Here is a 27,674-nt window from a genome sequence, read left to right as displayed (position 1 = left end):
GCGCTGCCATCTCAACCATCTGAGATGTTTCTGTGTACACAGGTATGCCTGGGCTGGGTCCCAGCACTCGCTGGGTTTTGCCATGCCCGCACTAGCTTTGACGATGTTTCCAGCTGACCGCCCTCGAAGGGTAGCCCTCTCGCCTCTCTGACAGTACGCAGTGGGTTCACGGGCCCGGAGGAGTGGCGGGGGTTAAAACGAAGCCACAACCTGCCCCCCTCGGATGAGCGTGAACAATCCTGTGGAGCTATTTCGAGGAAGTGCAGGGGACTTCTCCCCACCGGTGCTCTGGGCAATGTCTGCCCGTCAACAATTACCCTCCCGAAATCATCTGCCCTCCATAATGTAGCTGTTGTTGGATCTTGCTGTGCTGTCTCAGCTATAAATTCATGAAGTTGACCACTTTTGCAGGGATGGGGGTGGGGGGGGGGGCACACAAAACCAAAACATGTCCATCAGTTGGAACCTGTGCAAATAATAAATACATCACTGCTTTTTCACTACTAAAGGGGAGCGATTTATAAGCATTAATCTGATCTATTAAATATCATGAAATTATTCATTCATGCCAAAGACATAAACATAGATGTTTTCACACAATAAGAATTAATAACCACTGTAGGACGTATTTGAAAGTATATTATTATATAAATGGAGAGAGACTAGATTGCTGAGGTGCAGAGTGATCTGGGTGCCCTGTACACTTGATCAAAATTGTCAGAATGCAGTAGCAAGGGATTAAGGAAGAGAAATGGGGAGCTGGCCTTTATTGCAAGAGAGTTGAAGTGTAAAAGTAGGGAAGTCTTGTTACAAATGTACAGGGTCTTCCTGAGAAAGCACCCAGAGTTCTGTGTGCAGCTTTAAAGTTACAGAGTTACCAGCTCCTTTTGTTGGAGCTGCACTCATCCAGGCCAAGTGGAGAGAGTTACATCGCACTCCTGACTTGTGCCTTGCAGATGCTGGACAGGCTTTGGGGAGTCAGGAGGTGAGTTACTTGACACAGAATTCCCAGCTTCTGAAATATCCTTGTAGCCACAGTATTTATATGGCCGGTCCACTTAGGTTTGTGGTCAATAGTCGACCCCCCCCCCCCCCCCCCCAACCAAGATTGTTGAAGATGGTCACTGCCCGGCACTTGTGTGGCGTGAATGTAAGTTGCCACTTGTCAGCCCAAATCTGGATATTGTCCAGGTCTTGCTCCTCCGTGTCTGAGGAGTTGCAAATGGTGCTGAACATTGTGCAGTCGTCAGCGAACATCCCCATTTCTGACGGAAGGGAGGTGACTGATGGAGCAGCTGAAGATGGTTGGACCATGGACACTTCTCTGAGGAACTCCTGCAGTGATATCCTGGAGCTCGGATGAGTGGCCTCCAACCACCACAACCATCTTCCTATGTGCCGGGTATGACTCCAACCAGTGGAGAGTTTCCCCCCTGATTCCCTGGACTCCAGTTTAGCTCGGACCCCTAGATGCCACACTCGGTCAAATGCTGCCCTGATGTCAAGGGGCAGTCATTCTCACCTCACCTTTGGAGTTCAGCTCTTTTGTCTATGTTTGAACCAAGGCTGTAATGAGCTGAGGGACCCTGGCAGAATCCAAACAGCATCAGTAAGCTGGTTATTGCTGATACTGTTGATGACCCCGTCCATCATATTACTGATGATTGAGAGCAGACTGATAGGGTGGTAATTAACTGGGTTGGATTTGTCCTGTGTCCACGAGAGCTGGACAATTTTCCACATTGCCGGGTAGTTGCCGGTGTTGTAGCTACTGGAACATGGTGGTGATGTGATCGGACATGATCTTTTTTGAATAGCGGAAGAGGCTCGAGGGACAGAGTGGCCGGCTGTTACTCCTAATTCTCATGTTCTTGCTTACAAGGGAACACGCTCACCCAATCATTTTTCCAATTAAAGGGCAATTTAGTGTGGCCAATCCACCTACCCAGCACCTCTTTGGGTTGTGGGCATGAGACCCATGCAGAAATGGAGAGTGACCCGTGGTTGGGATCGAAGCCGGGTCCCTGGCACCATGAGGCAGCAGTGCTAACTACCGCACCATCGTGTCGCCCAGCGTTTTTTTGCAGCATTCTAATATAAAATCTCCTTGATGACCATTCTTTTGAGAAAAAAATATTGTCTTCAAACCTATGCTAATTGAACAGAATCATTGGTAACTTCAGTCTTGTTCGGAATCTGAATTGTTGTAGCTTGCAGTTTAAAAGAAAAGAAATAATTATTTAATGTCAAGCCCGTCCCTCGAACTATGGAGCTTGTTGGGCCATTTCAAAGAGCAGCTAAAGAGTTGTCAATCTCATCGCTGTCGGTCTGGAGTCACATGTATGTCAGACCGGGTAGGGGTGCCAGATTCCATCACGGCTCTGAGGACCCAGAGTCGATCCCGGCCGCGGGTCACTGTCTGTCTGTGTCGAGTTTGCACATTCTTCACATGTCTGCGTGGGTCTCACCCCCACAACCCAAAAACGTGCCCAGGATAGGTGGATTGGCCATGCTAAAATTGCCCCTAATTGGAAAAAGGAATTGGATACTCTAAAAAAAAATTTTAAGGGCCAAATTTCTGTCGCTAAAGGGACATCGGTGATCATAGATCATAGAATTTACAGTGCAGAAGGAGGCCATTCGACCCATCGAGTCTGCACCGGCTCTTGGAAAGAGCACCATACCCAAAGTCAACACCACCACCGTATCCCCATAACCCAGTAACCCCACCCAACACTAAGGGCAATTTTGGGCACTAAGGGCAATTTATCCTGGCCAATCCACCTAACCTGCACATCTTTGGACTGTGGGAGGAAACCGGAGCACCCGGAGGAAACCCACGCACACACGGGGAGGATGTGCGGACCACACAGACAGTGACCCAAGCCGGAATCGAACCTGGGACCCTGGGGCTGTGAAGCAATTGTGCTATCCACAATGCTACCGTGCTGCCCCTGGTGAACCAGATGTGTTTTCATGACAATCGCCGATGGTTTCACAGTCACCATTACCAAGGCTGAATCTGTATATTCCAGATTTATTAGTTGCTGGTGTGTGAACCGATGCCCTCTGTGAAATTACCACTTGATGACGACTGGTACTGCGCAAGGGGCTCAGGCTGGGAAGTCAGTGGTAGCTGTTCTGATTGTGTGAGCAGTCGGGATGAGAGTTCTGGCCTCCTCCCTTGTATGGTGTCCGCCGTGGCATTGCGGGTCATCGACGTGCACCTCGAAGTGACCCACCAACCACCCCGGTGGACAGTGACGGACCATCTTTCAGAATCAGCATTCCACTTAAAGCCACACCACGTTCCGGTCTGCATGGTGCGAGTGTGGTGAAGCGTCGCCACCTACTGGTGGTGCAGTGTGTGTGCGGCACAAAGATCATGTAATGGCAGTGTCGCAGTTGATAGGTTCAGAGCAAGTCATCTGATATTATCCCATTTAGATGCATCAGTGAACTCCCACAGCTCGGCAACCTGTGCGTCTAGGCTGGTTGGAGTTCAAGGCAAGCCCTGGGGGATTTCCTGCTGCAGTAAGTGCCTCGCCATATAACCTGCTTGTATTTTCTGTCAGTCAGCAGGACCAACGCGCTCCTTAATCTCTGGCACCCCAGAAACCGCCTCCTTTGCTGAGAATTGTACACCGTCAACTCAGGCCTTTTGTCAGACTGGTCCATCCCGGTGTTTTAAGTTTCCACACGACTCTTCACCTTCGCTCCATCAGCGTTTGAGGCCTTATCCAGTCTCGGCTTAAATGCTTCTCAGTTACCTGCCTCAGCCACTCCCTGTGGTTAGCGAGTTCCACGTTCTCGCCACTCTCCGAAGTTTAAGTTCCTCCGTGGTTTTCATAGTGACTCGCTTCGATTTATGTTGCCTGGTCTTGGGCTTGCCCCACAAGTGGAAACATATTTTCCATGTCTAACCTGTCAAATCCTTTCATTTTAAAAAATTATTTATGGGATGTGGGCTAGCTCAGTATTTATTGTCAATCCCTGATTGCCCTTCAGAAGGTGGTGATGAGCTGCCTTCTTAAACCACTGCGGTGTAGATATACCCACAGTGCTGTTAGGGAGGGTGTTCCAGGATTTTGACCCAGTGACAGCGAAGGAACGGCCGATATATTTCCAAGTCAGGGTGGTGTGTAGCTCGGAGGTGATGGGGCACCCAGCCCTCTGCTGCCCTTGCCTTTCTACATTGTAGAGGTTGTGGATTTCGGAGGTACTGCTCGAGGTGCAGTGCAGTTTGTAGATGGTACATATGGCTGCTTCTGTGCTTCAGTGGTGGTGGGAGTGGGCTGCTTTGTCCTGAATGGTGTAAAGCCTCTCAAGTTTGTTGGCAGCTGCACTCATCCAGGCAAGTGGAGAGTACTCCTGACTTGTAACGGTAAAGTCGCCATATTACTAGATGACCCTAGGCTGCTTTCCCCTTTGAGGGGGGAGAGCTGACTGGTGGTGATTTAACCTGAGGGTCACCGCACCTCAGGCAAGGGGCAAGGTTGAGAAGGTAGGGATTGAACCCGCGCTGTGGTCTGGGCTCTGTATCACAAACCCCCACTTGACTAGTAACTTGTAGATGATGGACGTTCTTTGGGGAGTCGGGAGGTGAGTTACTCGCCGCAGGATCCCTAGCCTCTGACCTCATAATATTAAAGCCCTCCTATTGTGCCACCATTTAGGCTTCTCGTGGAAAGCGCACCAGCTCGTTCTGCCTTTCCTGGTAGTTATAGCCCAGCAGTTGTGGTGCCATCCTTTGTAAATCTTTCATGCATCTTCTCCAATGCTTCTCCAAAGAGACGAGAGCTTGGGTTAACTTAGTTCTTCTAAAACACGCGAGCTGCAGAGTTGGGGCATGGGCTGGGATGTATTGGGGACACCACTGTCTTGTTTCTCTTGTGCTGCCTTCCCCGATTGTTTGTGCCAATTTGTTTACTCTCCACAGCTTTGAGCATTGGGAGCGCCCTGTCTGCACCGCGTAATGTACTCACCGTGCCAGGGTCAGCACTGCGTCCTGTGCAGGGAACTCACCGCTAGATGCCAACCTGAGGGGAGACAGGACATCTTCAGACCTCCAGCGCACTCTCTCTTCTAACCCGGTGGAATCCCACCTAAGTGTAAGTGCTCTCTGTCTGCTGTTCCCGGGCAGGTTATGTAATTGAATGAATGTTAGACGCCGATATGGCGCACTGTACAACCATACAGCACACAAGGCCAATTGTGCCTTACCCTGCCCATGCTCCACTCTTCAACAGAACCACCAGTGTAGTGGTAGCACAGTGGTTAGTACTGCTGCCTCACAACACCAGGGACCTGGGTTCAATTCCAGCCTCGGGTGACCATCTGTGTGGTCTTTGCACTCTCTCCCCGTGCCTGTGTGGGTTTCCTCTGGGATGTGCGGGTTAGGTGGATAGGCCATGATAAATTGCCCCTTAGGGATGTGCAGGTTAGGGGATGGACGGGGAAAGTGGTAGAGTGCTCTTGCGGAGTGTAGGTGCAGACTCAATGGGCCGAATGCCCCCCCCCACCAGCCTCTCTTTCCCTATCACCCATTTCCAACATTTATCTGACGTGGAAATAACCATTGAATCTGTTTCTGGACAAAGCTCTCCACAACTCACTGAGGGAAAAGAGTCTCCCCTCCCCCCCGGCACTTATACAGATCTGTGCCACCCTGGTTATTGACCTTCCTGTCACAGTTTCTCTGCATCTACTGAATCACAACCCTTTGAAATTTTCAACACCTCCATCGCGTCTCCTCTTGACCTCCTCTGCTGTTGGGAGAACAACCACCGGCTTCTCTGGTCACTCCACATGAACTGAGGCCCCTCGTCCTGGCACCATTCCAGTAGATTTACCCTCCACCATCTCCAAGGCATTGACAGGCTCACTCAGTGAGTGGGCAGGAAACCGGCAAACGGGATTCAACGTGGGGAAAATGTGAGATTGTTCATTTTGGAAGAATGAGAAGGTGGATTATTATTTAAATGGAGGGAGACTGCAGAAAGCTGTAGCATAAAGGGACTTGGTCTTTGTTCATGAAACCCAGAAAGCAAGCATACAGGTGGGGAAGGTAATGGGGAAGGCAAATGGATTGTTGTTTTTTCTTTCAAGGGGGGCTGAAGAAGCAAAGTGACGAGGTGTTGCTGCAACTGTACAAGGTACGAGTGAGTCCACATTTAGAATACGGTGAACAGCTTTGGTCCCTTATTTAAGGAGAGATATATTATTGGAGGCAGTACAGAGGAGGTTTAGTAGGATATTACCGGGTATGGAGGGACTGCCAGACGAGGAATGATTAAACAAGTTGGGTCTGAACTCCTTGGACATCAGCAGAATGAGAGATGATATGATTGAAACATACCAGATTCTGGGAGGGGGTGTCATGTGAGAAATGGGTTTTTAAGAAATGTACCTTTAAGAAATGGGTGTTTAGGAAATGTACATTTAAGAAATGGGTGTTTATCAGTGATGTCAGAGTGTGGGTGGTGCTGCGGTGTCTGTCAGCTTTTTACTTTCGTTTTAAGCTGTTTTCTGCAGGGTGTGTTTTAGTTTAATTTTCAGTGTTGGAGCTGAAGCCAGACCAAGCAGGTGTACTGCTGTTCTCTCTGCCATCAAAAGACTATCTCGTGATCATTTGGTGAATTCAGAATTATGAATGTTCTCAGTAGTGAATGTAAACCTAATGTGCTTCTGTTGAAAGGTGTTTCTTCTGTCTTCCGGATGTTGTTTGGGAAGTAATTAAGGATTACTTAGTGTTGTATTCTTTGGGGGTTGTATTTGAATTGATGGTTGCTAAGATGTTCACTGTTTTAAAAATGTTAACTCGAGTTCATAGAATAAACATTGTTTTTCTTTAAAAAAAATACTTTTTCCATTTCTGCTGTACCACACCTGTAGAGTGGACCGTGTGCTCCCCATACCACAATCTATTAAAAGTTGTGGATCAGGTGATCTCCATGATACACTTTGGGGTTCTCTAAACCCTGGCCCATAACAGGAGTGAGACAGGGTAAATGTTGGGAGGATGATTCCACTCATGGGAGAGTGCAGGACCAGAGGGCATAGTCGCTGAATAGTGGGGCGCTCATTTAAGACGGATTTGTGGAAGAATTTCTTCTCTCATAGTGTGGTGAATCTTTGGAATTCTTTACCCCAGGAAGCTGTGGCGGCCGAGTCCCTGAACATTTACAGGGCTGAGATCGATAGGTTTTTAATCAGTTGGAGAATTAAGGGTTATGGAGATAAGAGAGGAATGCTGACTTAGTGCAAATGCACATGGGATACAGGGTGTTTTGATAAGGTGGATTCATAGTTAGCTTAGCAGTAGGAGACAGAGGTTGATGACAGACGGCTGCTTTAGTGTCTGGAAGCCAGTGACCAGTGGCGTACCACAGGGATATGTGCTGGGCCCATGTTGTTTGTCACTTGTATAAATGACTATGTGGTGGGTAGGATGAGTAAGTTTACGGATGATACAAAGATTAGCCGGGTGATTAACTGTGAGGTTGAGTGTCTTGGGTTACAGGAAGATATAGACGGGATGGTCAAATGGGCGGCTAAGTGGCGATATGGAATTGAACCCTGAAAAGTGTGAGGTGATGTACTTTGGAAGGAGTAATTTCACAAGGAGGTGTACGATAAAAGGTCTGGCACTGGGAAGTTCCGAAGAACAAAGGGATCTTGGCGTGTTTGTCCGTAGATCTCTGAAGGCGGGAGGGCAGGTTAACAGGCTGGTGAAAAAGGCATATGGGTTACTCACTTTTATCAATCGGGGCGTAGATTACAAAAGCAGGGAGGTTGTGTTGGAGTTGGACAGAACTTTGTTGAGGCCACAGCTGGAGTACTGTGCAATTCTGGTCGCCACATTATAGGAAGGATGTGATTGCACTGGAGGGGGTGCAGAGAAGATTCACCAGGATGTTGCCTGGGCTGGAACATTTGAGTTATAAAGAGAGGTTGGATAGGCTTAGGTTGTGTTCTCTGGAACAGAGAAGACTGAGAGGCGACCTGATTGAGGTGTACAAGATTATGAGGGGCATGGACAGGTTGTTCCCCTCAGTTGATGGGTCAGTTACGAGGCGACACCAAGTTCAAAGTGAGTGGGTGGGAGGTCTAGTGGGGATTTGAGGAAAACCTTTTTATCCAGAGGGTGGTGACTGCCTGGAACACACTGTTGGGAGGATGGTAGAGGTAACAAGGATGTTGGACAAAGGAGACCCTGTGGATGTGATTTATTTAGATTTCCAGAAGGCCTTTGACAAGCGCTGTATAGGAGGCTGTTAAATAAGTTACGGGTAAGATCCTGACATGGGCAGAGGATTGGCTGACTGGCAGAAGGCAGAGAGTGGGGATAAAGGGGTCTTTTTCAGGAATGCAGGGGGTGACTAGTGGTGTGCCTCTGGGGTTGGTGTTGGGACCACAACCTTTCACAATATACATTAATGATCTGGAAGAAGGAACTGAATGCACTGTTGCTAAGTTTGTAGATGATACAAATATATGCAGAGGGTGAGGGAGTATTGAGAAAGCAGGGGGGCCGCAGAAGGACTTGGACAGGCTAGGAGAGTGGGCAAAGAAGTGGCAGATGGAAAGTAGCAAAAGGACAGGAAATGAGACACCTCCAAATAAAGCACTTCCTCCGCAAGGAGACAGTAGGGGACCCCGGGGCCCCAGAAAGCACACTACTAGAGGACCTGATAGGCACAAGCAGTGAGAAGAGGGGGCTCTGTGGGAAAATATACGGACAGCTACTGGACAGAGTTTGGACTCCACTGGACGAGACTAAACAAAAATGGGAGGACGAACTGGGGACAGAGGTAGGGTGGGGACTCTGGAGCGAAGCACTGAGCAGGGCTATCTCCACCTCTTGCTGCGCAAGGCTAAGCCTAATGCAGCACAAAGTGGGGGGGGGGGGGGGGGGGGGAACCATAGACTGATCCAGAGGGCAACAAAATGCACATAGAGTCAGTTCAACGAAGGACAAAATAAACCTCTCTGTGTAATAAAGGAAATTAGCGCGGGCGAGAAAAATGTGACGTGTGTGCGTGTATATATATATATATATTTACAACTGTCAATAAATATAAGAAATGCCAATCAAAAGATTTTTTTTTAAAGTGGCAGATGGAATACAATGTGGAAAAATGTGAGGTTATGCCCTTTGGTAGGAATAATGGAGGCATGGACTATGTTCTAAATGGGGAAATGCTCAGAGAATCAAAAGGCTTTGAGGTCCCAGTTCAAGATTCTCTTCAGGATAACATAGAACACACAGTGCAGAAGGAGGCCATTCAGCCCATCAAGTCTGCACCGACCCACTTAAGCTCTCACTTCCACCCTATCCCCGTAACACAATAACCCCTCCTCCTAAGCTTTTTGATCACTAAGGGCAATTTATCATGGCCAATCCACCTAACCTGCACGTCTTTTGACTGTGGGAGGAAACCAGAGCACCCGGAGGAAACCCACGCACACACGGGGAGAACATGCAGACTCCGCACAGACAGTGACCCAGCGGGGAATCGAACCTGGGACCCTGGCGCTGTGAAGCCACAGTGCTATCCACTTGTGCTACCGTGCTGCCACGGTAACGTGCAGGTTCAGTCAACAAATAGGAAGGCAAATGTAATGTTTGCACTCATGTCGAGTGGGCTAGAGTACAAGAACAGGGATGTATTTCTGAGGCTGTCTAAGGCTCTGGTCAGACCCCATTTGGAATATTGTGAGCAGTTTTAGGCCTCATATCTAAGGAAGGATGTGCTGGCCTTGGAAAGGGTCCAGAGGAGGTTCACAAGAATGATCCCTGGAATGAACAGCTTGTCATAAGGAGCAAATGAAGACATTATGTGGATTTGGCGCACTAAAATTGCCCCTTAATTGGAATTTTGTTTTTTAAATAGGGCCCTTGATATCTGTGGATGCGAGAACTGACCAATCCCTTCCATCATGTTCGTACTACTTTGCAGGGAGGGACATCAAGACCATTTGAGGACTCTGGATCTCTACCCGTTGGAGTTTAGAAGGATATGGGGGGATCATTGAAACTTACAGGATACTGAGGCCGGGTTAGCGTAGAAGTGGGGAAGTTGTTTACGCTGGTAGGAAAAACTAGAACCAGAGGGTACAGCCTTAGACTGAAGGGAGGATCCTTTAAAACTGGGATGAGAGGAATTTCTTCAGCCAGAGGGTGATGAATCTGTGGAACTCTTTGCTGCAGAAGAATGTGGAGGCCGAATTACTGAGTGTCTTTAAGACAGAGATAGATAGGTTCTTGATTAAAAAGGGTATCCGGAGTTATGGGGAGAAGGCAGGAGAATGGAGATGAGAAAACTATCAGCCGTGATTGAATGGCGGAGCAGACTTCATGGGCCGAGTGGCCTAATTCTGCTCCTATGTCTTATGGGATGCCTCCCGTCCTTTAAAAAGTACCTGGATGAGTACTTGGCACATCAGAATATTTAAGGCTATGGGCGAAGTGGGATTAGGCGGGCAGATCCGGGCCTTTCATTCGTTAGTGCAGACTCAATGGGCCGAAGGGCTTCTTCTGCCATGTAGGATTCTGAGAGTTAGATCAGTCATGATCTTATTAAATGGTGGAGCAGGCGTGAATGGCTGAATGGCCTACTCCTCCTATTTCTTATGGTCTTGATGTCCCTCCCTGAAAAGTAGTAGTAACATGATGGAAGGGATTGGTCAGTTCTCGCATCCAGAGATACCAAGGGCCCTATTTAAAAAAACAAAATTCCAATTTAGGGGCAATTTTAGTGTGGCGAATCCACCTACCCTGCACATCTTTGGGTTGTGGGGTGTGAGACCCACTCAGACGCAGGAAGGGGCGCTTGGAGGAGGCGTTTGCAGAGCAGTGAGTATAGGGATGTTTCTCTGAATGAAGAGGAAAGCTTGGCAGAAGCAGCAAGTAGGAATGGGGTGGAAGGGATTTGGTGGCTGTCAGACTCTTCTTTCCCAATTGGAAAGGAGAGAAGAGATGGGCGACCACTTTATCCTCCGACAAGACATGATGCCACATAGCTCTGTAAATAGGAAATGCCAGCAGAAAGAAATAGGGTTAACTGGCCCACTGTTGGAAAACGGTCCAGGGTTTGGGGATGGGGTGAAGAGAGGCTGAATTTCTCCTCGTGTGCTGTACCTGTGCTGGGAGTGTTTGATGGGACAGTGTAGAGGGAGCTTTACTCTGTATCTAACCCGGGCTGTACCTTTCCTGGGTGTGTTTGATGGGGACAGTGTAGAGGGAGCTTTACTCTGTATCTAACCCGGGCTGTACCTGTCCTGGGAGTGTTTGATGGGACAGTGTAGAGGGAGCTTTACTCTGTATCTAACCCCGTGCTGTACCTGTCCTGGGAGTGTTTGATGGGGCAGTGTAGAGGGAGCTTTACTCTGTATCTAACCCCGTGCTGTACCTGTCCTGGGAGTGTTTGATGGGACAGTGTAGAAGGAGCTTTACTCTGTATCTAACCCCGTGCTGTACCTGTCCTTGGAGTGTTTGATGGGGACAGGGTAGAGGGAGCTTTACTCTGTATCTAACCCCGTGCTGTACCTGTGCTGGGAGTGTTTGATGGGGACAGTGTAGAAAGTCTGCCCCTTCGGGTGGTTGTAAATAATACTGTGGCATCATTTTGAAGACGAGCAGGCATGCACGTTCTACCCAGTGTCCTGGCCAATATTGATTCCTCGATCAACATCAAGCGAAACAGATTTTCTAGACATTGACACGTAGCTGTCTGTGAAAGTTTGCTGTGTGTAAACAGTCTGCTGTATTTCTACGAGTCACTACACTTCAAAAGTGCTTCATTCACCCTGGGGTTATGAAAATGCTATTGATGCAAATTTTTATCTGACTCAACCCCTGCCCTTTTTAGCATAACCACTCAGCATAGGAGACTTCCGGTGGTGACCATGGAGTGAGCGGTCGCACATCCCGCTCATGGTGGTCTTTTTCTGGCTTTCGTGCCGGATTGTTGCAGGAATTCCGTAGAGGAAAGGTGTAGAAGCAAGAACAGAAGAAAGGGACCCCCAGTTTATCGAGCTGCGGCCCAAGGGTCATCAGAAAAGAACGAATCAGCCGGTAGTGGTGAGTGAGCAGCGGAAAATGCACTTGGGAATGGCGACGAACAGGGTCAGACCCCGTCAGCTCAGAGGTTGATAGACCAGTTGGTGAGCTTCTTAAATGAGAAGTTCACCCAACAGCGGAAGGAGAGTTCAGAGGACTTGGCCCGAGCAGTGGACTCGATCAAGGCGATGGTTGACCGCTGCCCAGGGACAGACGATCCAGAGGTTGGCGGGAGCTTGAGGAACAGTCCATCACGATGACAGCAGACATTGGGCTGATGCGTGACCAGCAGAAGAGACTGCTGGAGAAAGTGGAGGAGTTGGAGAATCATTCTTTCTTTTTTTTTATATAAATTTAGATTACCCAATTATTTTTTCCAATTAAGGGTCAATTTAGCGTGGCCAATCCACCTACTCTGCACATTTTTGGGTTGTGGGGGCGAAACCCACGCCGACACGGGGAGAATGTGCAAACTCCACACGGACAGTGACCCAGAGCCGGGATCGAACCTGGGACCTCAGCGCCGTGAGGCAGTTGTGCTAACCACTAGGCCACCAGAGAATCATTCTTGGAGGCAGAACATTCGGATCGTGGGTGTGCTGGAGGGAATCGAAGGATCGGATGCGAGTGCGAATGTGGGGAAGGTGCATTTGATCGACTGCTGGAGGTGGGTCGGGCCCACAAGGCACTGATGCGCAAGCTCCAGGGAGGTGAGCCGCCAAGGGCGATGGTAGTATGATTATATCGGTTCCTGGACAGGGAATGCATTACGAGGTGGACCAGGCAGACGAGGCAATGCAGTTGGGAAGGGGGCGAGATCTGGGTGTACCCAGACTTGGGGGCAGAGCTCACGAAGAGGAGGGTGAGCTTTAATAAGGTCAAGTCGGCCCTGTACAAGAAGGGCATAAAGTTCGGACTACTGTACCCGCCTATGGGTGACCTACGGGGGCCGGGAGTGGTACTTTGGCTCGCCGGAGGAGGCAGCCAGCTATATGAAGGAGAATAGAGTGACAGGGGAAGGAGAATAGAGTGACAGGGGAAGGAGGACCTTGAACTGGGTCAGGCTCAGTTCTGTTTGGGGTTAGGCTGGTATATTGAAATTTTTTAAGGGAGGAGGGGTGGGCCTCTGTGCTTGGACCTTGGGAGGGACTGTTTGTTTTTGCTTCATGCCTTCTTTCGATCGATTGGACTAAGAGCGTGCGGGGACAGGAACCAGTGGGGGGGTAAGATGCTAGGCGCCATGGGCGGGGGCTGCCAGGCTAGCTGGGAGGGCAAGTTCACGGAACCAAAGTGGGGGATGAGCTGAAGATCGATCTGGGAGGGGGAGAGGAGGGGGGAGGGGGAGCCAGACTACTGACAGGGAGGGGACTTTCAAATTGGAGGAGGAGGAGGGTTGATGACGTTGGTTGCCTGAGGGAAGGCCAGAGGAGGTGCGGGACATGGGCCGAAGACCGGCCTAAGAGAGGTTATGGTTGATCGGCGGGGGTCCGGGGTATCAGCTATGGCAAAGGAGTTGCGAGGGTTTATGGAGCACATGGGGGGGGATCCATGGAGATTTTGGAGGCCAAGGAGTAAGGAGTTTTCATTCTACTCCCATGTGCATAAGGTGTATTCCTTTGTGTTGGACAAAACGCTGCTGGCTGAGGGGGTAGATGTTGAATATTCAGCAATTGTGGTGTCAGACTGCACCCCCCCACTGGGTAGACCTGTAAGTCAACAAAGGTAAGACCCAGAGGCTGCAATGGAGGTTAGATGTGGGGCTGTTAGCGGAGGAGGAGGCATGCGAGGGGGGAGGGAGGCCATTTGGGGATATATAAAGATCAATGACACAGGTGAGGATTCGGTGGGGGTGTTTCATGTGTCTCCCAATCTTTATCCCCAAGTCAATGCATCCTTGTCATGTGCCAGGCTGAGCCTGACCCAGTTCAAGGTGGTCCACAGGGCTCCAATGACTGTGGCCCGGATTAGTAGGTTGTTTGAGGAGGTGGAGGACAGATGTGGAAGGTGCAGGGGAGGTCCGGCGAATCATATTCATATGTTTTGGGCGTATCCGAAGCCGAGGGGATTTTGGCAGGGATTCTCAGGTGTCACGTCAAGAGGTCCTGGAAGGGAGGGTGACTCCGAGTCCAGAGGTGGCAATATTTGGAGTGTCGGAAGATCCGGGAGCCCGGGGTGGGGAAGAAAGGCCGACGTTTTAGCCTTTGCCTCCCTGGTGGCCCGGAGACGGATTTTGCTGGGATGGAGGGACCCGGAGCCCCCAAAGTCAGGGGTGTGGGTCAGCGACATGGCTGAGTTGCTCAGGCCAGGAAAGATTGAGTTTGCCGTAAGGGTTTCAATATAGGGGTTCGCTCGGAGGTGGCAGCCATTCATCAACTTCTTTTTTTTTTTATAAATGTTTTTATTCAGTTTTCGTATTTTATATTGAACAAATTACAAATTGTTAGGAGAGAGAAAAAAAAACAAACAAAAACAAACACGCAAAAAATTAACACACATATTTACAGGTAAGCATCTTCGTAGTAGTAACTGCGCCCCCCCCCCCCCCCCCCTCAACATGTTTATTTAGCTTGGTTTTGGGCCTTAGCTAGCCATCGAACCCCCGTAACGAACCTGTAGCCCCCCCCCCCCTCCCGCTACCTTCCCCCGACTATTCTTCCTCTTGTACATTGGCCACAAATAGGTCCCGGAACAGTCGCATGAATGGCTCCCACGTTCTGTGGAAGCCGTCGTCCGACCCTCGGATGGCAAATTTGATTTTCTCCATTTGGAGAGATTCCGAGAGGTCGGACAGCCAGTCCGCAGCTCTGGGCGGTGCTGCTGACCGCCAGCCAAACAGGATTCTACGGCGGGCGATCAGGGAGGCAAAGGCAAGGGCATCCGCCCTCCTCCCCAGGAATAGATCTGGCTGTTCTGAAACCCCGAAGACCGCCACTATCGGGCATGGCTCCACCCTCACTCCCACCACTTTGGACATTACCTCGAAGAAGGCTGTCCAGTACTCCACGAGTCTGGGGCAGGACCAGAACATGTGGGCGTGGTTGGCCGGGCCTCTTTGGCACCGTTCACATCTGTCTTCCACCTCCGGGAAGAACCTACTCATACGGGTTCTTGTTAAGTGGGCTCTATGTACCACTTTTAGTTGCGTCAGGCTGAGCCTTGCGCACGTGGAGGTGGAGTTGACCCTATGCAGTGCTTCGCTCCAGAGTCCCCACCCGATCTCCATCCCCAGGTCGTCCTCCCATTTCCTCCTTGTTGCGTCCAGTACGGTGTCGTCCCTATCTACCAGTCGGTCATACATGTCACTACAGTTCCCTTTCTCTAGGATACTTGCGTCCAGTAGGTCTTCCAGTAGTGTCTGTCGTGGCGGTTGTGGGTACGTCCTTGTCTCCTTTCGTAGGAAGTTTTTGAGCTGCAGGTACCGTAGCTCGTTCCCCCCAGCTAGCTGAAATTTCTCTGTCAGTTCGTCCAGTGTTGCGATCCTGTCGTCCGTGTACAGGTCCCTGACTGTCAGTGTCCCCCCGTCCTGCCTCCACCTTTTGAAGGTGGCGTCGGTCAGTGCTGGTTTGAACCTATGGTTGTTGCAGATGGGAGCCCTGTTCGACATTTTGGTCAGGCCAAGTTGCTGCCGCAGTTGGTTCCAGGATTGGAGGGTGGCTGTCACCACTGGGCTGCTGGAGTGTTTTTTGGGTGGGGATGGGAGTGCTGCCGTGGCGAGGGCCCGGAGGGAGGTTCCCATGCAGGAGGCCTCCTCCGCACGCACCCACTCAGCTTCTGGCTCCTGGATCCATCCCCTTACTCGCTCGGCTGTTGCTGCCCAGTGGTAGAGTTGTAGATTCGGGAGGGCTAACCCTCCCCTGGTTTTTGTTTTTTGTAAGACCTTCTTTGGGATCCTAGCATTTTTACCCCCCCATACGAACGCCATGATGAGTTTGTCCAGCGCTTTGAAAAAGGCCTTGGGGATGTAGATCGGAATGGATCTAAACAGGAAGAGGAACCTGGGCAGTACGTTCATTTTGATCGTCTGAACTCTCCCCGCGAGGGAGAGCGGGAGTGTGTTCCATCTTGCAGGTCCTTTTTAACTTCCTCCGTCAGGCTGGTGAGGTTCCATTTGTGGATCCCTTTCCAGTCATGGGCTATTTGGATCCCCAGGTAGCGGAATTTATGTCGGGCTTGTTTGAACGGCAGCCCCTTTAGTGCTGCCCCCCCCCCCCCTATTCATCAACTTCTTTAAGGAAAACTGACCGTCAGCAGAAGGGCGGTGGGATGAAAGGGGATTAATGGCAGTGAAGAATAGGGACGGGGCATCTAAGGTATGGGGAGCTAGGAGTTAGGGCGGGGGGAAAGTTGGGTGTGTTACTGTGGGGTGTTTGCGTGTAGACTGCTCTGTTATTTAGAATGTTAATATGTTGAAATGTAATAATTATAAATGCCTCAATAAAATGTTTTCTAAATAAATCTACTCAGCAAAGAGAGAACAAAATGGAGAACAAATGGTAACAGGATGTAACTGGCCAAATAATAGTGTTTTCACATATTTAGTGATTTATTATTCATTCTACTTGTAATAGTGCAAGGTCCAAAAAGAAATGATAAGATTGGTATACAATTCTCCTCAGTCGCCTCTAATTAAATGGGCAGCACGGTAGCATTGTGGATAGCACAATGGCTTCACAACTCCAGGGTCCCAGGTTCGATTCCAGCTTGGGTCACTGTCTGCGGGGTCTGCACATCCTCCCCGTGTGTGCGTGGGTTTCCTCCGGGTGCTCCGGTTTCCTCCCACGGTCCAAAGATGTGCAGGTTCGGTGGATTGGCCATGATAAATTGCCCTTAGTGTCCAAAATTGCCCTTTATGTTGGGTGGGGTTACTGGGTTTTGGGGATAGGGTGGAGGTGTTGACCTTGGGTAGGGTGCTCTTTCCAGGAGCCGGTGCAGACTCGATGGGCCGAATGGCCTCCTTCTGCACTGTGAATTCTATGAAATACGTGCAGCCCATCACAGGCCAGCAGGTTGGACAAGGTACTTGCAACAGGCGTGTGTCTGCGCACCCTGCGCCTGACCCCCCCCGGTGCTCCTCTTGTCACTTATCTGATTGGCTGGAGATTTGCTTTGAGGAACCTGGAGTGCAGATATCACCAATATGGACCTGTGGTGGAGATAATTTGAGTCATTCAATGGCGAGGGATTTGGTTATACTTGTCTAAACCACTGTTCCCCCTCATTAAATGTTCCGCCTGTTTTCTTCTTGCAACAGATTGTTCCTTGTTTTTCGATGAAGTTTCTCTCTGTTCTCTCAATAGATCCCGGCCCGCCCCACCCAGCCCCCACCAAACACCATGGAGGGTGGGCCTATGGGGAAAAGTTCAAAGGTCAAAAGAAGCAGCTCTTGTGCGTCTGCAAGCAAATCGAAAGCACGAAAAAGCCGGGCCGGTATCAAACCACGTCTGTGGGAAGGTCAGGACGTGTTGGCCCGGTGGACAGATGGCTTACTCTACCTGGGGAACATCCGGAAGGTATGGGACTATTTGGTTAATGCCAGGATTGGGGAGGTAGGGCATGGGTGTTCAGATCAAATGGCAGCCCCCTCTCAGGAGGTGGGTGTAGCAGATGTTCACTGTGATGACACCAGAATGGGAAGGCTACCCCTATCTGGCAGGTTGAGGCTACTTTCTCTGGGAAAGAGGAAGCAAAGGAGTGACCGATTGGGATCTGAAAGACTATTTCCATGGTAAATGTTGCAACGGTAGTGGGAGATGGTGGCACGACGATGATATCTTTGGAGTAGCAATCCAGAGGCCCAGGCTATTGCGCAGGTGGGGACACGGGTTCAAATCCCACCTCGACCGCTGGTGAAATTTAAATTCAATTAATGAAATGTGGAATTTAAGCAAAGCTGGTCTTTTTTTTAATGGTGCCCATGAAACTATTACTGAATGCCTTAAAAATCAAGCTGGTTCACTGATATCATCCTTTAGGGAAGAAAATCTGGCACCCTGGCCCATGATGGGAGGCTTTTCAAGGATTTGGGGGAGATAACCCAGGCTGCGCTGCCTAGGCTCTGTGGATTCCACTTCTCGGCCTCTTTCTTTCTCTTCCTTTCACATTCCCTCATTCTTTTAGGTGGACCGGTGGAAGCAGATCCTACTCGTTCGGTTTGAGGACAACTCTGAGTTCTGGGTCATGTGGAAGGACATCTATCCCTGTGAGTATAAGACCATAAGATCTAGGAGCAGAAGTGGGCCATTCAGCCCATCGAGCCTGCTCCGTCATTCAGTGAGATCATGACTCACCTGATACAATAATCCTCAACTCCACTTTCCCACTTTATCCCCATAGCCCTTGATTCTCTTTGCTGACTGAAAACCTGTCTCAGCCTTGAACTTACTTAACGGCCTAGCCCTCTGCGGTAAAGAATTCCACAGATTCGCTGCCCTCGGAGAAGAAATTCTCCTGAGCGTTCAGTGTTAATGGGAAGTGGTGACTTAGCGATGTTGACACTGGACTATAACCCAGAGGCCTGGACCTTTGCTCTGGGGACACAGGTTAAAATTCCAGCGTGGCAGCTTGTGGAATTTCAATTCAATTAATTAAATCTGGGCTATTGTCGATTTTTGTGTAAAATAAAATCCTGTTCACTGATGTCCTTCCGGGAAGGAAATCTGCTGTCCTTCCTTGGTCTGGCTTACCTGTGATGGTCCACAGCAATGTGGTTGATTGTTAATTGCCCTCTGAAATGGCTGAGACTTTGTGCACCGGGCAATTAGGGGTGGGCAACAATGCTGGGCCCAGTCAGTGAAACCCACGTCCCACGAATGAATAAAAAAATAATCAGTCAACCATCCTATACCTATAACCTATCAAATTCTAACAGGTCTAGACAAGAAGGATGGTGGGTGTGACCAGAACCAGCGGTCACAGTCTGAGGATACAGGGTAGACCACTTAGGACAAAGATGAGGAGAAATTTCTTCACCTAGAGAATGGTCGGCCTGTGGAATTTGTTACCACAGGAAATAGTTGGGGCCAAAACATTGTATTTTACAAGAAGCAATTAGATACAGAATTTAGGGCAAAGGGGATCAAAGGATATGGGAGAGGTGGGGGGGGGGGAGAGTGGGATTAGTCTATTGAGTTGGATGATCAGCCATGATCATAATAAAAATTGGAGCAGGCTCGAAGGGCCGAATGGCCATCCCCTGCTCCTATTTTCTTATGTTTCCTTCCTTCCCTGGTTCACAGTGGAACCTTTCACTTGATGGTAGAATTTACAGGACAGACTTTGAATGTTGCTGAAGAGAGAAAGAGATATGTTGCTGAAGCGTTTCATTGTGCAGTCGATCAGGACAAACACAAGAATACCAAATTTCAAACCCTCAACAATTTATATGACAGGAGAAAAGGATTGATTGACAAATGAACCTAGTTGCCAAGCTCCCTGTAGGAGGGCTTCTAGTTCCCTGTGACTAAGGTGTCATTATGGAGAAACAGAAGAGAACGAATGGCTCTCCAACCGGAGTTTGGGAAGCCTAAAGTCCTCCATTGTTTTCTCCATGACAACACCTCAGCCACAGTCCACTTTTCAATCAGTCAGCACCCTGTTTCTCTTGTAGTATAAAGAGTACAAACTACAGCACAGGAACAGGCCCTTCGGCCCTCCAAGCCTGCGCCGACCATGCTGCCCATCTAAACTAAATTCTTCTACAGTTGTCATGATGGTTTAAAATTTGGCATTCTTGGCGTTTGTCCAGATCAGTGTGAAATGAAAAGTTTCTGCAACTAATCTCCTTTTGGCAATGTTGGAAGTTCTGTACTACCAAGAGCAGATGTGGCTCACTCTTAACTGCTCTCTGAAATGTCCCTAGCGAGCCACTCAGTTCAAGGGCAACTAGAGATGGCCTAACTAGACAAGAGGAATCCTTGGTTTCTAGTTCTGCCTTTTTAAGTGCCCTGTAAACGATTGAGGACAGTTCTGTTTTATACCTGTACATTCGCTGATGTTGTGTCGCTGCTGATGTCTTCATTTTGATTATAAAAGTAGGGAGGTTATACTTCAGTTGTACAGGACATTGGTGAGACCACATCTGGGCTATTGCGACAGTATTGGTCTCCTTGTCTAAGGAAAGACCTAAATGTGTTGGGAGCAGTGCAGAGAAGGTTCACCGGACTAATATGAGGAATGGACGGGTTATCTTATGAGAAAAGGTGATCCAGGTTGTGCCTATATCCACTGGAATTTAGAAGAGTAACTTGACTGAAACATACAAGATCCTGAGGTGGTGGAGATCTTGACGATACAAGCCAAGCATGTCCAACCTTCTCTCATTGGACAACCCGCTCATTCCAGGTATTAGTATAGTGTTAGCCCTTGTCCTTTTTCAAATTCAAACTGTGGGCAGCACGGTAGCACAAGTGGATAACACCATGGCTTCACAGCACCAGGCTGCCAGGATCGATTCCCCGCTGGATCACTGTCTGTGCGGAATCTGTACGTTCTCCCCATGTCTGCGTGGGTTTCCTCCGGGTGCTCCGGTTTCCTCCCACAGTCCAAAGAAGTGCAGGTTAGGTGGATTGGCCATGATGAATTGCCCTTAGTGACCAAAAAGGTTAGGATGGGGTTATTGGGTTACGGGGATAGGGTGGAAGTGAGGGCTTAAGTGGGTCGGTGCAGACCCGATGGGCCAAATGGCCTCCTTCTGCACTGTATGTTCTATATATGTTATTCTATAGCTTATATTTTAATTATTATTTCAAAATGTTCCCCTACTTGATCCACTTGACCCACCTCATTCCCCAGAACATCACTCATTGTATTGGAAAGATATTGAACCAGAAAACACCCCTGAACGCATTTCATAAACTTTTCCCCTCACTGCCCATGTGGAACATAGAACATTACAGCGCATTACAGGCCCTTCGGCCCTCGATGTTGCGCCGTCCTGTGAAACCCCTCTAAAGTCCCTCTACACTATTCCCTTATCGTCCATATGCCTATCCAATGTCTGCGTGGGTCTCACCCCCATGACCCAAAGATGTGCAGGGTAGGTGGATTGGCCACACTAAATTGCCCCTTTATAATTGGATACTCTAAATTTAAAAAAAAACATAGGTCTGGCCCCCAGGCCATCCTTCCCTCTCTGTCTTGCGTTCTCTCTGTCTTGCGTTATCTCTGTCTTGCGTTCTCTCTGTCTTGCGTTCTCTCTGTCTTGCGTTCTCTCTGTCTTGCGTTCTCTCGCTTGTGCTCGCTCGCTTGTGCTCTCTCTCTTGCGCGCTCTCTCTCACTTGTGCGCTCACTCGCTCGCTCTCTGTCTCTCTCTCTCTCACACTCTCGCTGTCTCTCTCCAGCATTGTAGCATCCCTCCTTAGTACGTTCCTGAACAACTTGCATCCCGGCCCAGTGCTTTATTTTGAATCATGATCTCTCTCTCTCTCGGTCTCTCTCTCTCTCTCTCTCCTTCCCCACCACGCCCCATCCACTTCCTTCCATAACCCTCGACTCTCTTGTCTATCAAAAATCTACCTAACCGCCTTGAATAAATTCAATGACCCAGCCATCACTGCTCACTGGGCAAGAGAATTCCAGACTGACGGCCCTCTGAGAAAACCTTTCTCCTCATTTCCATCTTAAAATGGAACCCTCTTATTCTTAACCTATGTCCTCCAATTCTAGTATCTTCCCACCCCCCCCCAAAAAAAAAGTTTAAAGATCCTCCAGGTCTTCATCCGACTAAGAGTGTAGCACTATTATCACCACAAGATCATATTCTCAGCAGGCCTTCTGTGCTTGGAGCTCACAGACCTTATTTACCACACACTGTGCGGTCACATAGGTGCACAGCGTACCTAATTTGGATCATACTGTGTTTACATGCTTGTCCTCACTGCATCGCTCCTAGTTGTAGCACGGTTTGCTGATCTTGTTGTGCCGCCTTGTTGCGACGTACCATTAATTGAAACCACCTCTCTGTTTTGGTTCTAGCCGCCCTGCCTGGGACAGAACACATCTGCTGCCTCTGCAACGATGCCACCACCAGCCAGGGCAACCAGATTGTCAACTGTGCAAAGTGCAAGCAAGGTACGGGGCGGCCGCCCAGAGCTCTCTCAGTCTAATCGATTGCAGTGTGGCGGGAGGAATGATCTATCACTCATGACTATAAAGCTCAGAATTGTTTCCGCTGGGTCAATCTATTTCTGCGTGCCCTTCACTCTAATTGCCAGTCACATTGTCTCACTGCTGGCTCAGTCTGTGTGTTCTGTCGCTCGTATACATAAAATTTCCCCAATAAGAATGGGTGAAAATCACTGAGAAATAGTCTTGATATTATGTGACGAGTATCACCAAAGCTCCCGTGGTCGCTCTCGAGTACCTCTCCACTGCTTCAGTGTATCATCCAGGAAGTTACACCGTTGGCTCCCTCATGTTTGCGCGCTCTAACGTGAATTGTTAAGCCGAGGCCTTGCCTGTCTGCTCCTGTGTATGCTGAAGGCCCCGTGCAAGTATTCTAAGGAGATCCGGAAGCCGATATTTCCCCTCTTGGCTTGGATGACTGCAAACTGGTGAGCTGCCCTCCCACATTGTTTCTGCTTGTGGGCTCTTTCTGTGCAGTGGGCAGCCGTGTATACCATCTACAAGATGCACTGTAGCAACTAACCAAGGCTCCTTAGTCAGCACCTAGAAGGACAAGAGCAGCATATACTTGGGAACCTCACTACCTGGAGGTTCCTCTCCAAGTCACTCACCATCCCGACTAGAACATATGTCGGCCGTTCGTCACTGTAGCTGGGTCAAAATCCTAGACCTCCCTGCCTAACAGCACTGTGGGTGTACCGACACCACAGGGATTACAGCGGTTCAAGAAGGCAGCTCACCACCAATCCCTAAAAGACCATTAGGGATGGGGGGTGCCCACATCCCATGAACGAATAGATACAACTAAAAAGAACTCTTTGCCATCTGTCAGTCCAACTAGTGATGGGACCCCAGCGAGGATATCATGGGAGGGATGGGGGGAAACTGAACTGACAGGTAGTCGGAGCTAGGGTGAGTGAAGCTCGAGAGCTTGGGGAAGGAGAGAGGGAGGGGCCTAAGGTAGAACTTGTTGCAGATTCAATTTTAAGTGACAAAAGTAATAATGCGAGCCATGATGTGTCGGATTCATCGAACTTGATTCCCCCACCGTTGCTTGTCCAGACTTCACCAATAAGTGAAACCTTTTCTCTGTTAGCAAGCAGTGAATCCTTTCCCAGATTCGAGGAACTGGCCAGCAGGGGAAGAGACCACTCGGCCCATTGAGTTGGAGCCAACACTTTCAGTGAGCAGCACGGATAGTGCCATTCTCCTGCTCTTTTCTCATTTCCTGGCAATTTTTGTTGTCCGCCAAGAATTCAAGGTTGAAAGCTTCAAGCAAATCTGTTTTCCATGACCATGCATTCAGTGTTTGCAGTTTACTTCATACAAGCATTCCATAGAATCCCAACAGTGCAGAAGGAGGCCGTTTGGCTCATTGAGCCTCCACCAACCCTCTAAAAGAACACCCTATCTCGGCCCATTCCCTTGCCCTATCCCTGTATCCCTGCCTAACCTGCACGTCTCTGGACACTAAGGGACAATTTGGCAGGGCAAATTTGCCTAACCTGCACACCTTTGGACTGTGGGAGTAAACCTGAGCACCTGTAAGAAACCCATATGGGACGAACGTGCAAACTCCACACAAAGACAGTCTCCCAAGGCTGGAATCGAACCCGGGTCCCTAGTGCTGTGAGGCAGCAGTGCTAACGGCGGTGCCACCGTGCTGCCCTATTCTTCATTTTGAAGCTCCTTGGGCTTATGAGTAGTTCTGGTAACGCACGGCAGATCGGTCACCGTTCATGCTGGGAACATCTTTCTTTAAAATAAATTTAGAGTACCCAATTCATTTCTTCCAGGAAGTAATAAGAGGTCCAATCCATTCCAATCCGTGTTCGCTTGGTGAGTTTGGTTGCGGTACTGATTGTTTTTGACCTGGAAGATATTGTCCTTCTGAGAATGCAGGGAATTTAACAGAAAGTCCTAATTGGTAATGTTCGTAGACCGACAGAGTGACACCTCTCACGACCTTCGGGCATCTCAAAGACAATTAAGTACTTTTTGAAATGTTGTAATGGCGAAATCACTAATTTATGCATAGCAAGCTCCCACAAACAGCAGTGGGATTGTGACCAGGCTGGTTTTGTGATGTCAATTGAGGGACAAATATTGACCAGCACGCCAGGCACTCCTTTACTTCGCAATAGTACCATGGGACCTAAAGCGGCCTTCTGAGAGAGGGCTCTGGTTTAATGTTCTTCACACAAGACAGCATTGCCCCCCCCAAGCAATGGTGGCACAGTGGTTAGCACTGCTACATCACAGCGCCAAAGATCCGGTTCAATTGCGACCTTGGGTGACTGTGTGGCGTTTTCACTTTCACCCCGTGTCTGTGTGAGTTTCCTCCGGGTGCTCCAGTTTCCCCTCTCAGTCCAAAGATGTGCAGGTTAGGTGGATTGGTCATGCTAAATTGCCCCTTAGTGTCCAAATGTGAAATGGGGCGACGGGGTTGCAGCGATAGGGCGGGGGAACGAACCCAGATAGGTGCTCTTTCAAAGGGTCGCTGCAGTCTCAATGATCCAAATGGCCTCTTTTGCTGTAGGGATTCCATGATTCAATGGTACGGAATAGTTTGATGTGATGTGAACCACTTTGTCTTCATGCCTTAAGGGTACCACCAGGAGTGCCACGCCCCCAAGATCGAGGCTGATGGTGGAGTCCCGCCCTCTTGGATTTGTCGCTCGTGCATCTTTGCTGTGGCCACCAAGGTAAGATTAGTGACGCTCGTTTGGTGTCCGTAACCTCAGCGGCGGAGAGGATCCGGAACCTGGGTGTTGTCAGTAAAAGGAGGTTAATGCTTTGCGGTGAGTGTGTTTCTGATCAACCACACTTGCCATGAAAGTCCCTTCAGTGGATCAGGCAGTAGTGCCTTTGTTCATGGTTCTCCTATCTTTGCCCCAACCCCAGGAAAGGAAACCTACACAATCACACTTATTGTTAGCTTAAAACCTCAACAACGGGAAATTTCAGTTCATTGAAGGAACTTAGTCAGCTTTACCAGCTATAGACTGGATCCTGGAATTAAATATCCCTCCTAGGAGATTTCAAACCAGCAAAAGTATCTCAGCTTGGAACATATCCACAGGTATATTACAGCAGAAATAACTTTTTAACTTTACCAATGTCAGGACTTAAAATCCAAACTTGAGAATTCTAAGATATGGGCTCATGAGGGTACGAGACTACAACTCTTTTATTCTTGCTTATGAATATTGATTATAAGAATCAGTTAGAGCTTGCATTATAGTAATGGATACTATAACATAGAATATAACACAGTCACTTCACTTCTATAGTTAGTGGCTGAAATCTTCCTTCCCTTCCCACCGGTGGGGTCTTCTGGTCCTGCCAATGTGCTCCCCACCCCACCACCACCAACACTGCGGCACGTTCCCCTGCAGCGGAATGTGCAGCAAATGCAACACCCCATAGACATCTGTAGGACCAGAAGATCCCGTCGCCAGCCATTGGCGGGTTGCCCCCGCCGCTGGAAAATATGCCGTAGGGAGCCGGAGAATCCCACCCAATGGCTATTCAAAGGGAAGTAAATATTCCATTCCATATTCCCTTATTAATGACTGTTAGCTATAGCCAATCAAACATGGTTATAGAATTTGTCTAAATCACCTTAATTAATAATTGGAGATTCAAACAAATATCGATTTGATGAAGATTATACTCATAATCCAGTGTAATTTTGCCTCGATCATTAAGGGGAGCTGGTGATAAACTCAACCCTTTGTGTCCTGGCTGACTTATGTCTCTGTGTGTCGGCTTTGTTTGCACACAGACTTTGTCTCTGTGGCTCATTGAAACGGATGGGGATTGCCCATTGGTTACCACAAAAACATATTTTTAATAAGTCTTTTAAAGACAGCTAAAATAAATTGATGCAACTCCTTTGAGGGTCATTTTGTTTTTAACCATTTGATTTCCGTTCTAGATGTTTGGCTGTAAGGCATTCAAGGTTCTTACAAATCCCCGTGCCTCTGTATAGTCTTTCTCACCAGTTATTGGCAGTAGTGCTGCATAGTGTATTTTATTTTCTCAACTTCTTTTGATTTGATTAACACCTTGATTTCTCCATTGAAAAAATCTTAAGAAATGACCTTGTATCCTATAATTGGCCCATGTTTGGAGTCGCAGCCGGGCTCCATACTGTTGAATCAAGATGTGGCAGTGTTTGTGAACTGCTTCATGGATTTCTATTGTGCCCTGTCCTCTTGACGGAGCTGCCTCCGACAGGCGTTCAGGTTTCGCCAGTGCCTGGCACTTGGGAGCCCTCTATGAGCATGAGCACAGTAAATAGGCTGTTTAACATTGTGGGGATCACAGTGGAGTGCTAACCAGTCCTCGCCTGACTACCCACCTTCCAGCAGGTCGTCACCATACAGGTACCAAGACTTAAGAGACTTGTTGGATATGTCTTGATACTCGCCACTACCTAATCTGGTGACCCTGAGCTTGGTGTAGCTTCATTGCTGCCCCGTTCAGTGACAATCCTGATTTCCACAGCGCACATATACATTCATTGGTGTGATTAGGAGTTGTCACTGGGGTGGGGTGCATTCTCGCTCGCAATCCTGATACACCAACAAGGCATGCCAAAGCTTCAAATCAAAAAACCCCGACTTCCCAGATTTGGGACCAGTGCATTTTTCTTTTTTGGTTTTTGATGGGAGTGAACGGGAAATAGCACCCAAGGAATAAATGAGAAGAGTTTTTTGTCCATGGGAACTCTGGTTGAAGGGAGTGAAGCAGGGAGTAACCACTAATAGGGGAGAATTGAGGGGGTTTGAATCCATTTGGATTCCCATTAATGGAATTGAGGGGGTTTTAACCCAGTGGGATTTTTCTTGCTGGACGAGAATGGGAAGAGCTTTTCCTGTGTACATGGGAACGCACGGATGGGGATTGAATCCGTTGGGATTTCTGCTTGAGGGGACCAATTTAACATCTGCCAGGGTCTCGGAGTGAGATTGGATTGGAAGGTAGCAGATTGGCTGCGGAGAGCTGTACGTGAGATGTCTACTCACCCCGTGTGTGCTTAAGTTATAAATCTGTATGCGCCCATGTGCTTAATGTTTCCGTTAGAAAGGAGGTGCGTTGAAGAAGGGACCGTATGCCAAAGCCATGCAGGCCATGAAACGAGTGCTCCCCTATCAGCTCAAGTCACTCGAATGGGACTCCCAGCATCTCTCCAATCAGCAGCAGTGTTACTGTTACTGCGGAGGCCCTGGAGAGTGAGTATTTTGTCTATCTCACATGCCTACTTCATCCTTCTGGCTTTTCTCTCACCCCTTGTGTAAGAACTTGGAGCAGGAATAAGCCGCGACGGCCCTCAAGCCTGCTGGCTGATCTTCTATCTCCATCCTAGTTTCCCGCCAGCTTCCCATTATCACTGAAGGCATTGATACCTTGGGCAGCCATGGTCTCCCAAATGCTGCTCACGTCCCATTATTTTACCCGACATTCATCGCCTGTCAAGCGT

General features: G+C 48.9%; 1 protein-coding gene across 3 annotated transcripts in view; it reads left to right on the top strand.

Moving 5' to 3' along the window:
• Positions 1 to 965: 965 nt before the first annotated feature.
• Positions 966 to 27,674, top strand: part of LOC119975971 (PHD finger protein 1-like) — a 48,985-nt gene continuing 22,276 nt past the window's right edge. The window contains exons 1-7 of one of the 3 annotated variants that reach the window (XM_038815969.1): positions 966 to 985; positions 4,940 to 5,111; positions 17,362 to 17,574; positions 18,182 to 18,263; positions 22,037 to 22,132; positions 24,794 to 24,891; positions 27,278 to 27,426. In XM_038815969.1, coding sequence (XP_038671897.1) covers positions 17,398 to 17,574; positions 18,182 to 18,263; positions 22,037 to 22,132; positions 24,794 to 24,891; positions 27,278 to 27,426 — 602 coding nt within the window. In that variant the 5' untranslated portion in view covers positions 966 to 985; positions 4,940 to 5,111; positions 17,362 to 17,397. Of the gene's footprint in view, positions 986 to 3,513; positions 3,535 to 4,939; positions 5,112 to 17,361; positions 17,575 to 18,181; positions 18,264 to 22,036; positions 22,133 to 24,793; positions 24,892 to 27,277; positions 27,427 to 27,674 lie in introns of those variants that run through there. The other 2 variants (XM_038815970.1, XM_038815971.1) reach the window with 2 other exon arrangements.

Source organism: Scyliorhinus canicula, chromosome 13 (assembly GCF_902713615.1).
Source record: "Scyliorhinus canicula chromosome 13, sScyCan1.1, whole genome shotgun sequence".
NCBI lineage: Eukaryota > Metazoa > Chordata > Chondrichthyes > Carcharhiniformes > Scyliorhinidae > Scyliorhinus > Scyliorhinus canicula.
This window is presented reverse-complemented; position numbering and strand designations above follow the sequence as displayed.